Source organism: Papaver somniferum, chromosome 1 (genome assembly GCF_003573695.1).
Source record: "Papaver somniferum cultivar HN1 chromosome 1, ASM357369v1, whole genome shotgun sequence".
Taxonomy (NCBI): Eukaryota; Viridiplantae; Streptophyta; class Magnoliopsida; order Ranunculales; family Papaveraceae; genus Papaver; species Papaver somniferum.
The window spans coordinates 170,608,345-170,621,341 of NC_039358.1; the positions used below are offsets into that span (position 1 = coordinate 170,608,345).

Sequence of the window (12,997 nt, forward strand, 5' to 3'; positions counted from 1 at the left end):
ATCCAAAACCCTGCTTAGTCAAAACATTGGAGGGTGTTAATCCCACGAAGCTAATGCACCACCACCTTGATATAACTGTGTTAATGACACACTAATAATGTCTCGTGAAGAGAGCAGGCATGCTTAATGAGGGCTAGAGAAAGAAGCAAATTTGCATATCATAGAATACAAACCACCACCTCATACTGCCAACTGTTACTGCGTGAAACAGTGTTGACACTGATTTTTTTTTTAAACATCATAGAATGCAATCAAATTATTTCAGACATAAGTGCAAAATGCCAAATAATCTTTCAAGTTTGATGAAGGGTTAGCAAACAGAGTCAAACATGAAACCCTAGTTTAGTGAGTTATCTGAGAAATTTAACAACAGAAGAGAATAAATTTGGTTGGGTCTGGAAACAGTGGATATTAGCTACACCTCATAACAAATCGTAATGAGCACTCACATCCACCTGTAAGGATATTCCGAGACCAAGCATAACATCCATCTCAGATATCTAACAGTTTCTATGAGAGAATACATAACTGGCAACTGCAGCACAAATTTAACAACTAGTAAAGAACAGAATAAATTTGGTTGGGTCGGGAAACAGTGGATATTAGCTACACCTCATAACAAATCGTAATGAGCACTCACATCCACCTGTAAGGATATTCCGAGACCAAGCATAACATCCATCTCAGATATCTAACAGTTTCTATGAGAGAATACATAACTGGCAACTGCAGCACAAACAGCTCCACTTCCATCTTGCCACCATAATACTCCCTGCAACAAATATAAGCGCATAAGACAAATTCATCTTTTTTTATACCACAAGTTCATTATCACAATGTCTGCAGAAAGGGATGGGAGAAGCAGTGAAAACTAAGTGGGATACACAGCAAAACAAGTCCAAGGCCAATGTATGTTTGTCTGTTAGTCGTGTTTATGCTTCACAGGAAATAAAAACTCTTCTTAGTTAGTTATACAAATGCGAGTATCAAGTTCCAAACTGCAAGGTACCTAAACATTTCAACAATGAGAAACCTACGACCTATCAGTTGACTAATAGCAAATTTGCAATTAAAAATAGAGGCAAGATTCTGTAAGTGGTTTCACCACATAACTTGTTACCTAAAATCACATATAAGGTGTAATTTAAACAGATCTGTAAGATTCTGTAAGTGGTGTAATCAGTGTCTATGTGTAAAAGATTCTGTAAGTGGTGCCATAGGGATTGTCGAGAACAATTAAAGGTGTAATTTAAACATGAGTGATAATTCTTGTATACTCAAATTATGAATTAGGAAACAAATTGCAAAGATGCAATAATTAACTGTTTCAAACCTAAAGGGCAATCAGCATGTAATCAGCATAAACCCTCACAGTATTAATCACCTGCTTTTCCCGGGTGATTGCTTATTATTCTGCAAAACTGTTTTCTAGCAACAGATGCAGAAACAAGAGAAGTACCTCACGAAATGAACAGGCTAGTTACCAAAAGCTTTTTCTGCACTCCTCAGCAATGGCGAAATAATACCTTGAATCTCTTGCAAAGAATTTTGTATACTTATTTCTTCCATGAGTGAACGCTTAATATTCCGAACATATCCCTTCAAAGGATAAGAACTTTTAATATCTTCAGCTCGCATCTGTGCAACTCTCTTTGTTAATCCAATTAAGAAACCAGCATATCTAGGCACGGTACAATACTTATGCAAGACATTCAATAACAAACCAAGTTCATCTTCGTCCAGATTAGAAACGCACTTTAACAACTTCTTCCTAGCAACCAATTCTTCCATTACTGCCACCATATCATGTGGCGACTTCCCATTCAACACAGTTACCAAAGCTTCCTTATGCCTAAACTTCCTCAAAAGCTTGTCATGTTCAGTTACCTTCACTTTCGCTTGTCTCTTAATCAGGTAATCTCCTCGAGAAGGTTTCTCGCTTTGACTTCGTTGAAAGTATCGGAAATTGGTCGGCCTCAAAGCTCGCTTCTCTGGTGCGGAACTAATACTATATTCCCCCAACTCCTTTCCACTAACACCATTGACATCCTTCTTTTTCCTTTTACCAGCATAAATAACACCATTAGAAGTACCAATAACCCTCACAGACGAATCACTGGAAACACCAACAGACAACAACGGCGCAGGATACCTCATGGAATGTGTAATCTTTAAAGCCGAATAGTCAAACACTTTCATATACCCATCTAACCCAACACTTAAAAGTCTACTCTCATCAGACTCTGGACTCCCATCTTTCAAAATTTTACCAACACAAATCGAAGTCACGGTCTTATTATGACTTTCCATAGCATAAATTAATTTCCCTCCACTAGTAACATCCCAAATTTTGACAGAATTACCACCAGCAGTAGCTAATAAACTACCAAATGGTAAAAATATCACATCCTCAACAGGCTTACCATGGTTAATATTCATAGTAGAATTCATAGACGAAACCCTAGTATCCCATAACTTAACTGTATGATCATATGAACCAGTAACAAACAAATCAGAACTTACAGGAGACGATGCCCCAGACCTTACATAATCTTTATGACCCTGGAAACTAAGCAACTCAGTTTCAGAAGCCACATCCCAATACTTAACAAATGTATCATCACCTCCTGAAAACAAATGAAGATTATCAAATTTGGGATACTTAACACAACGAACAGAACGATAATGACCTTTCAATCGACGAAGTGCTGATCGAGTTTTAAGATCAAAAACTTGAACATCTCCTGATTCACCACCAAAAGCAACAAGTTTCCCATCATGACGGTAACTAGCAGAGTATGCTATATCATTAAAGGAAGTAAATTTAGAAGTGGGTTCCAAGGTTTGTGAGCTGTAGAGTGTTGCTGAAGCTGAATAAGTTGTGATGAAATCATTTGTTAAAGGGGAGAAATCGATGGATGTGATTGGGTAAATTAGGTTGGGGATTTGAGTGGTTTTGTATGATTTTTTCCAGTATTTTGATTCTGTTGTTGATGTGGGTTTCTTTGATTTTGGTTTTAGTCTTGATTTTACTGGATAGGTTTTCCCAATCTGTACTTCCGTCATTGAAGAAGATATTCAGAGCTCTGTCGGGTGTGAAATAATTTTAGGGCTTTGTTAGGGTTTTAGGAGGAGCTTTTATTCTGGATTCTGGATCGATCCGGATGTCCCATCCGACGGTACATGTTATCTGGATGGAGTTTTTCTATTCGACGGTCTGAAAATGTTAGTAATATTACGTTGGGTTTTGCGGGTGAAGGAAATGCGTGGTGGGTTATTCTTTGAAATGTTTTCAGCCGTCTATTTGATCAAGGCCGTTATTTTTTTATCTGTGTCATATGAATACACTTTTCTCTTTCTACCACTACGATTATTCTTTTCTTCTCCTCCTATTCTCCACTCTGAAACTTCAAATCCGTCTGATTTTGTATGGTTCCCTGCAGGGGCGGAGCCAAGAATCATGAGAAGGGGTGTAAAAATTTATTATGGGCGCAACCAAAAATTCAAGGGTGCGAAAGTACAAAAATGGACCTGTTTGTTAGAAAAAAAAAATTATAAGGCTTAAAATGGACTTTGGAGTCAGCTGGACTTGCACCCCTTGTAATGGGCTGGCTCCGCCCCTGGTTCGCCTATCATTATTTTTATCATTGTTGCTGGCATCATAAGGAAGATACTGTTATGCTTCTAAGAGGTGTGGATCTCGTACAGTTAGTGGTGTTAGGTATCTTATGTGAATTCACACTGCCATAGGGTACCTGCATGTTTTTGCAAGTCCAAATTAATTCGTTTTGGTTATGTCAGGATATTGCCACTGCTAAATCATATAAACTCTACGCTCATGTTATTCATTTAGAAAGTAGGGATTTACCGATCACTCATATTATTGATTTTATATTCTAGGAATTGCATGCTAGCTATTTTTTGGGGCTTTCTGAATAATGTGTTTTCCAAGTTATTATTGATTTTTGTAAATAATGTGTTTTCCAAGTTATTATTGATTCAAATTTTGTTGGCAGGTATGGCTATTGCCTTTATGATAACAAAAATGATTAACCCACCCAAAATTTACACAACGCATTGCACCGTGTGAGTGTGGGGGTGGGACTCACTCCTGCCCCACCTCCATCCAAATGCTAAGCACGCTCATTTGGACCGTGCATCCTCTCACGGTGCATTCCACGGTGAAAGTCTTCGATGGGTCTATCATCTCTGTTATGATAATGTGTTTTCTGAGTGGTTGTATCTCATGTATCCATACTTGAATTTCATTGACTTTGCACCTCAACTGTTAGACACGTCCTTCAAGCAAGGTCAGTTTGTACAACTTTATTGTTATTTACACTAATTCGTGGAAGACTTGGTAACATATAGCTTCGTTGTTGATGTAGGCTTACCAATATTATACTCTATTATATGCAGGTAATTTTATATGTTCTAAAAACAAAATTATCTCTCAATAACTAAGGTATGCCAAATTGCTTTTTACAAGTGTCGTTGATGGGTATAGTTAACTCTAGATCCATAAACAGATGATTTTTTCCTTTGCATCTCTTATATAAACCTCTTTTTCCTTATAAATTTATTTTTTCTATCAAATATGTTCAACTTGGTCATCCAGAAAACCAGTCAGTTTCTCGATTGTAATGGATTAAAGTTCCACTGATGGTATGAATTGGTAATGTCTTTTGACACAATTTTGTTGCAGATAGGGAACTTAATTTTGCTGAATGAAATTGCCAAGTGTTCGGACCCTTTGGTTAATGGATAATTTTATTGTGATGGTAAGCCTGATTTCAGACATTGAATATTAAAGTCGTAATGAATGTTTGTTCTGTGCAAATTCTACAATATAATAACCCAAGATGATATATGATTATAAATCTCATCGCTCTACCAGAGTTCATTCAGTTTTCATGTATTGTCACTTGCCATCTTAGCTCAGTTGGAAGAGCGCATGGGTTTTAACCATGTGGTAGTGGGTTCGATTCCCACAGATGGCGGAGGGACCTTATGGTTGTATGCATAAAATTTTGGTGCAGCTAATCGAACATGGTTCGTTCTACAGTACCCAATCTTATTACTTATCACACTTATATTGAAGTGGAGTTCACTGGAAATTAATAGGTATATAGATAGCCAACTGAGGTAGTTCATTGTCTCTGCATATCAGTTATGGTAGTTTTGTTCTCACTTATACTTCTTATTTATCAAGGTTCATTGGTGCTTTACTACAGGTGTAAGATTCGAACTGAGGCGTCTTGGATTGTTTTCATAGGTACTCAAATGTTAATTTATTTTTTTTAATCCATTACAGTTCAAAGTGGGTTCTCAGAGACCGTGGGCATAAACGGGCATCAGGAACCTATTACCAGCAGAAATTCTACAAACTCTATGTTGAACTTTACTTTTTTTGGTATTTTTTGCAGGGTCTTCAGGGTATAACCGAGCGTAAGCTTCTTAAACTATTTGTGCAATAATTAAATGATTAAGCTTACCTGGACTTAAGATTCATGCATGGACATAGTATGTTGTGGTCTTCATAGGTAGTAATTGTTCATAACCTTTTCAGATCGAAATTTTGTTACGTGCATAAACTTTTGATATATAGTATATGTTAGAGCATTGCTCAGTTGAACCCACTAGCGTTGGTATGTCAAATTAGTTGTCAATTTTAGTTGCCAATATGCATTCTTGATTTAGTATACTATAGTTAGTTTCAGACTAGATTAAGTCTAAGAAGTAGAATGGAAGCTATCCTTGACGGATGAAGTTTGAAGACTACAAGAAGACATCAACAAGGACTTCATCAACAAAGGTATGTGGAAATTGATTTCATTTGGATTCTTGTTGAATTCTACCTTTCTAATCTATCGAAACAAATGCTCACTCTATGGAACAATTCCTATGACGGTAAATGTATACTTATGTATATATATATATATATATATATATACTCGAGGTTATTTGAGCCACGTTTTCTGTGACAATAACCTTTATCCCTGGAAAGGTTCTCATATTATAGTGAATGAGCTTACGAATTCAACGAGCCAAGAATCACTCAATTCCGAGTTGTAACGATGAAGTTATGAGTGATTTATCAAAGTAACAATTATAAGTATTGTTGTAATTGTTACAGTTCGTTAGTAGGAAACAATCCATGGACTGTTTGTAACGGTTCACGGACTTGAGCCCAATTACGTGACTAGAAGCCATTTTTGGTCATGTAATTGATGTTTCCTTATCTAGGCAAGATAGCTATTACTCCAAACATATTTGATTACCATATTAAAGTGTTTGTGATTCCTTCCTGTTAGAGCATAGCTCGGTTGAACCCACCAAGCGTTAGTATGTCAAGTTTGGTTGTCATATTTTAGTGAACCAAAACTCATTTTAAGAGTCGCTTGATTAAATGTACTAGAGTCAACTTCGTATAGGTTAGCTTGAAAGTATTAGGATATGAGACATTACAAGTATTTCGAAGACTTGAAGAAGTGAAGAAGTAAGGAGCTACAACCACAACATCATCCTTCCACTTGAGGTTAGTGATATTTGACTTGAACTGTTTCATTCCCTAACATATCTTTCAAGTCGTGCATATTGAAAACCAAACTGTGAAGCATGAACACTCTAGATAGACATAGTATCAAGGAATACAATACGAGGTTTATTGCTTAACCATTAAACTTTGTAGATAAGACATCGACATAATCGTTTGAATGCTATTGTTATTATGTATGGGTATGAGGTGAGGATTTCATCCTATGAAACAATATTTTTACATGTGTTTTAAGGAAGTAAGTTCATGAACTTTGTTTGTGAATCGAAAAGAAAATCGCCAGGCGTTATTGGGATTGTTCTTCGTTGCATATCTTATGAACGACCAATATGTGTGATTAGTATAACCGCTCATGACTTTTTTGTGTTCTTGGTAAAACTATTCACATGAGGCCTGAATTTTGTATTGGTATGACTTTTATTAGTGAAACCGATCTTAAGTAATCACCTGATGGTATGATCGAGTTTGTGTAGTTTGTAAGACCTAACACTGGGTAAAGGGGAACCGATCCTAGTAAGAGGTGCAACACATCACAAAGGGGAATCGATCCTTGTATGAGATGCATCATGTTTTAGCAGAAAGGGGAACCGATCCTATGGACATGTGCAACACGTTTTTAGGAAAAGGGGAACCGATCCTATGGACATGTGCAACACATATGAGTTAGATACCATATATATGTGGGGAACCGATCTTAGTACCTAGTCAACCGAATTTTGGAAAGCTAGTGTGACTATGCACAGTACTCACATGGAGGTAGAACCAAAACTTGTTTTGGTAGATTCGTTAAACCCATTATTTGTGATTGAGAAATCTTAATCAATCACATAGCTCTTGAAAGTAGGTGAACCAATTCTAAACTTGTTTTGAAGCGTGGTAAATCGGTTTCAAGTGTGTAAGTATGAAAGAGGACTTGCAAAGTAAGGATGTCGACACACTTTGAACACGTGCATTTATGCGTATCTTTTATTGTTCAAAGATATTCCTTAACGGCTAAGAAGGAAGTAAATCCCAGGATCGAAATTAAATAAGTTAAGAATCTTTTAATTAAGGTTTTTAATTATATATGGAAAATAAGAATTAGTAATGTGCATTTGCTAGTTAAAGATTTTCCAAGGACATTTTCGATCAATATTTTTGGACATAGCATTCTCAGGAATTATGAAAACCGAATATGGAAATTATTATTGAATATCTTGAGAATATTTTCGGTTTTGGAAATTCCTTGGTGTCCAAACTTCCTTGTCTATAAATACTTGAAGTTTTCATTTCTAGCAAACTAATCCTCCGTGACAGTAAACTTCCTCTGTTGTGCTGTTACTGGTGAAGCCGCCTATTCGGAGAGGAGAGTAACCTAATTAGGCGAAATCTCTTACGGCCGCTCAATTTAAAGACTTCTTTGGGATTGAGAAGCTCTACGAGTATCGTTGGTGGGAAACTAGATAATTGCGGTTCATCTTTTGTTTTCGATTGATTTGATTGACTAATGGTGGTTGAACTTTGATTGCACCTCGTTTGTTTATGCTTGAGAATCTTCTCTTCTGATATAAGATTCACTCAAACTAGTTCGAAGTTTCGACGGGGATCTTTAGACTGTTGCTAGTGCTAAAGACGATCTTGTGATAATCCATTGTTAACAGACTCTGTTGTGTGTGTGATTTATCACAAGAGATTCAAGTAGTTGTGTGCAGGTATTTATTGAAGATCTAAGAAGATTTGAAGACAAAGAAGAGATAGAAGATTTCTGACTTGGTTATATAAATCTTTGGTGTGCACAATACTTTTTTTGTTAAAAAGAGGATCTCACTATAATCGGTTTATCCTTGTGGTAGATTGGATGGAATAGTTGAGTAGATCGGCATCAATACGGTTCCTTGGGATTAAAGGTATTGATTGCAAAATCTTATGGTTACTTTGGGTAATTGAACATAAGATAGATCTAAGAACCTGAAGAAAGAGTTAATGTTAATATAAACAGAAGAGCCTTTGTCCGACTCATATCACTTTGTTGAAGAGAGTTGATACCAAACAGATTTGTTGTTCCTTTACTGTTTGGAATACGAACCAAAGGAATTGTTCCAAGTACGTGACTTATTCATAAGTTGGAGGCATGGGAATACATACGGAACTAGGTGAACTATAGGTTTAGTTGTTTGGTCTCAACTATATGAAGTTGGTTCATTTTGTATAGCGGCTTAATCCTGAGAGTATCCAATTTTGGACAAGGTCCCGTGGTTTTTATGCATTTGCGATTTTCCTCGTTAACAAAATCTGGCTGTGTCATTTACTTTATATTTCTGCATTGTAATTGTTTTATTATAATTAAAGTAAATTACACAAACATTAATTCCTATTTACTTGATAAGCAATCCTATTGTGTTTGGTTAAGTCCGAACCTTTGTATCAAGTAAACATACTTCGTTGTTGTATTGTCTCGATCTCGTATCCATAGACGATCACACGAAGTGTGAACCGATTAGTTGTATTGTCTCGACTCAGTCCATAGACAATCACTTTCGGAGAAAGGACTTATAGGAAGGAAAAGTTTTAGCTTGAGGTATATTTGGGTACCCTCGCCTTTTCACTTCCTAAGTTAAAATGTGATTTACTCACATAAATACAATATTTGCTAATTAATTATTTATTTAATTATTTTGGCAAGAATTTTAACTTAGGAAAGACTCCCAAAATTAGGAGAGTCTTGAAAAAGGAAAATAGCTTTGCGTAGCTTCCAAGTTATTGTTCACTATAAATAAAGGGTTCGTGAGTGCTACACGTTTTCATCCCCTTTGGAAAATTTGTGTAAGCTTCATAAGGTTGTTTTCCATGTCTTCTGTTCTTCGTGAACAAGAGTGAGATAAAAGTCTTTGTATTGGGGATCACAATGGCGAGTTGGATTTAATCTTCGTGATTGATTATACAACTTGTAATCTAGGTTTTTCACCTCTTGTCTATTCTAAGGTTTTCTCTTCTGATATAAAACCACTCAATAGTTGTTGATCATAAATCCTAGGTTCTGATAGATTTTAGTTTTCGATCGTATACCAACACTTGTTAGTCGAAATCGGAAGCTATAAAGAAAACTTCGATTAAGGTATCTCGTAAAATTCCTTAAGAAGTTTTAAACAAGATATCTCTAGATTTATTCTAGTTGTTCTTGTTGTAGAATTATTAGGGTTTTCTTAACTTGGAAATTGATCTTTGGAATCGCACAAGTTCACTTACGAAAATCAGGTTCACGGACTCCTTGTGTGTACGCATACTGGTTGTAAGTTAAAACCCTAATCTACAAATTTGTTTTGATATTACTTTTACCTAGTAATTGTTTTTCTCAAAAGAAACACAATATTTCCAAAACCTTGATTTCTATCTAAAGGTAAATCGATTCGGTATTTTGTGAAAACAAAAGATCGAAAAATATCAATCGTGTTGTTATATCTTCTAAAGAGAGCCTTGGGTTCTGCTAGAAGATTTACGAGAAGAATTCCTAATGAGAATCGGTGTTGTGCTAGGAGTTCTATAAGTGCTTGAATACAGCTGAAGGAGGTATTACATCTAGTCCAAATATGTAGTAGGAAATTGGTATAACAACTTATAAACAGTATGTGTTTATTATGGACTAGGTCCCGGGGTTTTTCTGCATTTGCGGTTTCCTCGTTAAAAAAAATTCTGGTGTCTGAGTTATTCCTTTTCCGCATTAAATTTGTTTATATAATTGAAATATCACAGGTTGTACGTAAGTTCAATCAATTGTGAATCCGACTTTTGGTTGTTGATTAAATTGATTGACACTTGAATATTGGTTTTTGATACCGTTCAAGTTATTTCTTATATTCAATCGGGCTCGCAAATTCCTATTTGTTTGATTGCGGATTGAATTGAGAAATTGAGATACAACTCTTTGATATACTTTCTTAAGATTGAGTTTGACTGTCTAGTTGATTCTCTTGAAATTATATTGGAGTTAGTCCATACAGATTGGCAAACGACTTATTGGGTGTGGTTGTTAGACCCCCGCTTTTTCAATTGGTATCAGAGCAGGCAAACACGCTAAGACCTCATAAGTCTGTGTTTGTAGCAATCTGATTCTATGGACAGAAGTGTTATCTCTATACATGTACCGCCAACCTTCGATGGCACGAACTATTTATGGTGGAAAATTGCTATGCGTGCTTTTATTCAAGCACGAGATTTTCAATCATGGGTTCGTATTGTTAATGGCTATAATCCTCCGTTAGTTACAGTAGACGGTGTAACTGTTGCAAAGGATATTGGTGATTACGATGATCTTGAGATTCTTGTTGCAAAGCAAAATTCTGATGGATTAAATGCTATCATCCATGCCATTACCCCAGATCTTCAGCATCACGTGACTACGTGTAATAAGTCTAAAGATGCTTGGGATATCTTAGAAACCGTATTCGAAGGGAATACCGCAGAGAAAGAAGCAAGGCTTCAAAATCTAGCTTCTGACTGGGAAAACCTCCGCATGTATGATGATGAAACCTTTGATGAGTTTAACCAAAGACTTTCTTAAATATTTAACTCCTCATATTCATTAGGAATATTCCGGAGAAAGTTATTGTGTGCAAAATTCTCAGGTCTCTACCATCAAGATACGAGTCTAAGAAACATGTCATTGAAGAAGCAAACGATCTTTCTACACTCTCCAGAAATACTCTTGTTAGAAAGTTAAAGATCTTTGATAATGAGCACACATCTAGAAAAGAGGTGATTTCTCTTAAAGCCGCAAATAATTCTGAATCCTCTAAGGATAAATCTGGTTCGCCAGATACTAAGGATGTTACTCCACGACAATTTAGAAAACTCCTGAGAGACAGGAAAAAGAGTTTTTATAAATTTACACATCTCCAAATAATGATGTACAATGCTATAACTGTCGTGGTTTCGGGAACTTGTCTTCAGTATGTCCTAGCTGGAGCCGTAGACAAACGGCATATGCAACAGCTTTGCCTACTCTTGATGATGGACCTGATTATGATCGCCAAGAGTACGCAGGCGAGGTTCCATTAGCTTCTGAGAAAATCCTTTCGGATACTGATTTTGATTCTGACGAAGAAGTGTTCCATATTGATCCAGTTGCTAATAATATTCTTAAAGAATGTCATCGGAAACTATCAGAAGCTCAAAGCACCATTTTCAGTGAGAAATTTAAATATGACAGACTTCGTAGTCGGAATAAATACTTGCAAGACCAACTTGATTCTATTGGTGCAAGAGATTATCTCAACGAAATACGAAAGCTTAAAGAAGAAATTGCCGAAGGTCGAGATCAGGAAATTGTTCTTCAAGCAAAGCTAGATAACTTGGAGAACATCGAGATGAACTTGTTATTTGATTCGGAACGAGAAGATCTCAAAGTTCAATATGAATCATCCAAGAATGATCTAGTTATTGTGCTTGAAAAGGTCAAAAGGTTGGAAGAAGAAAACTCGAGCTTAAAAGAGAGTTTGTATAGAAATAACAGCTCAGATAAATTAACCTCAATATTGGGAGCATGTAGAATTCATCGTGATACACGAGGATTGGGTTATGAAGGAATAAACGCTCCTGGTATTTTCAAAGAGGTAAAATTTGTCTGAGCTAAAGTTTCTTCTCAATCAAAACCTTTCACGGTTGACAAAAGTGAAGTATCTCTACCAACTGCCGATGACGAAAAGAGGAAATTCTGTCAAGCTTCAAAGCAAGCACATACACATTCAGGTAACACTAAACATAACTTTTTCCACTCTGCTAAACATTGCTTTTATTGTGGAAAACCAGGTCACTTGCAAAGGAATTGCAGATTTCTTAAACGAGATAAATCCAGATTCGATTCTGTTAAGATGACAAGATTTGATGTTCCAATCAGGAGAAAAAATGAGTCTCATAATATCAGTTCTTCTAGTATTTCCCCCGAGAAGTTTCATAATTATATTGGGGAGAAAAAGAAATACGTTTCTCCAAAAGCTGCTCAGAAATGGGTACCAAAGAAGATCAATAAAGCGACGAGTACTATTAAGAAGGATCTCCCAGATAAGAGCTCGACAAGGGATAATGTTTTAAAAAGGTATGGAACAGTTATTGAAAGTTTCAAGGAAGTTGTTAAAATCCTAGAGTCTTTGCATGATTTTGTTTCGAATACCTTTGGTGAGCAAGATTTTGTTCACCTCTACACAACCTGATTGTGTTGGAAGTGCATCCGCACCAAGAAGTCCTTGTAAATGCGGTGAGGATTGCAAAAGAATTGGGGAACAAATATTATGATGGGTAATTTTTGAATATGTGGAACAATTTATTATTTCAAGTTGAGTCTAACTCTCTTACATATTTATCGAAATATGTGTTGGTAAGATTTCGCTTTGGCCAAGTTCATCTTTAAGAGCGACGAAAGTCATATTAGTTTCAATCACTTGAAAATCGCTTTGACGAAAAATAGTT

General features: G+C 36.1%; 1 protein-coding gene and 1 non-coding gene across 3 annotated transcripts; one reads left to right on the forward strand and one right to left on the reverse strand.

Annotated features, from left to right (window-relative positions):
• Window positions 1-272: 272 nt before the first annotated feature.
• LOC113307860 (protein SLOW WALKER 1-like) lies at window positions 273-3,116 on the reverse strand. Of its 2 annotated transcripts, none has more exons than XR_003339358.1 (2): window positions 1,385-3,116; window positions 273-772 (listed from the first exon to the last, which is right to left on the reverse strand). XR_003339358.1 is itself a non-coding variant. In XM_026556328.1 (2 exons), the coding sequence occupies exon 1, from the start codon at window positions 3,064-3,066 to the stop codon at window positions 1,477-1,479; it is 1,590 nt and encodes a 529-aa protein (XP_026412113.1). In that variant the 5' UTR covers window positions 3,067-3,116; the 3' UTR covers window positions 273-772; window positions 1,460-1,476. The 2 variants fall into 2 exon arrangements, 1 of the variants encoding a protein (XP_026412113.1); XM_026556328.1 differs by having other exon boundaries at window positions 1,460-3,116.
• Window positions 3,117-4,927: 1,811 nt separating this feature from the next.
• Window positions 4,928-5,000, forward strand: TRNAK-UUU. Its single transcript has one exon. It is a non-coding gene; the product is annotated as a tRNA-Lys (tRNA).
• Window positions 5,001-12,997: the final 7,997 nt, after the last annotated feature.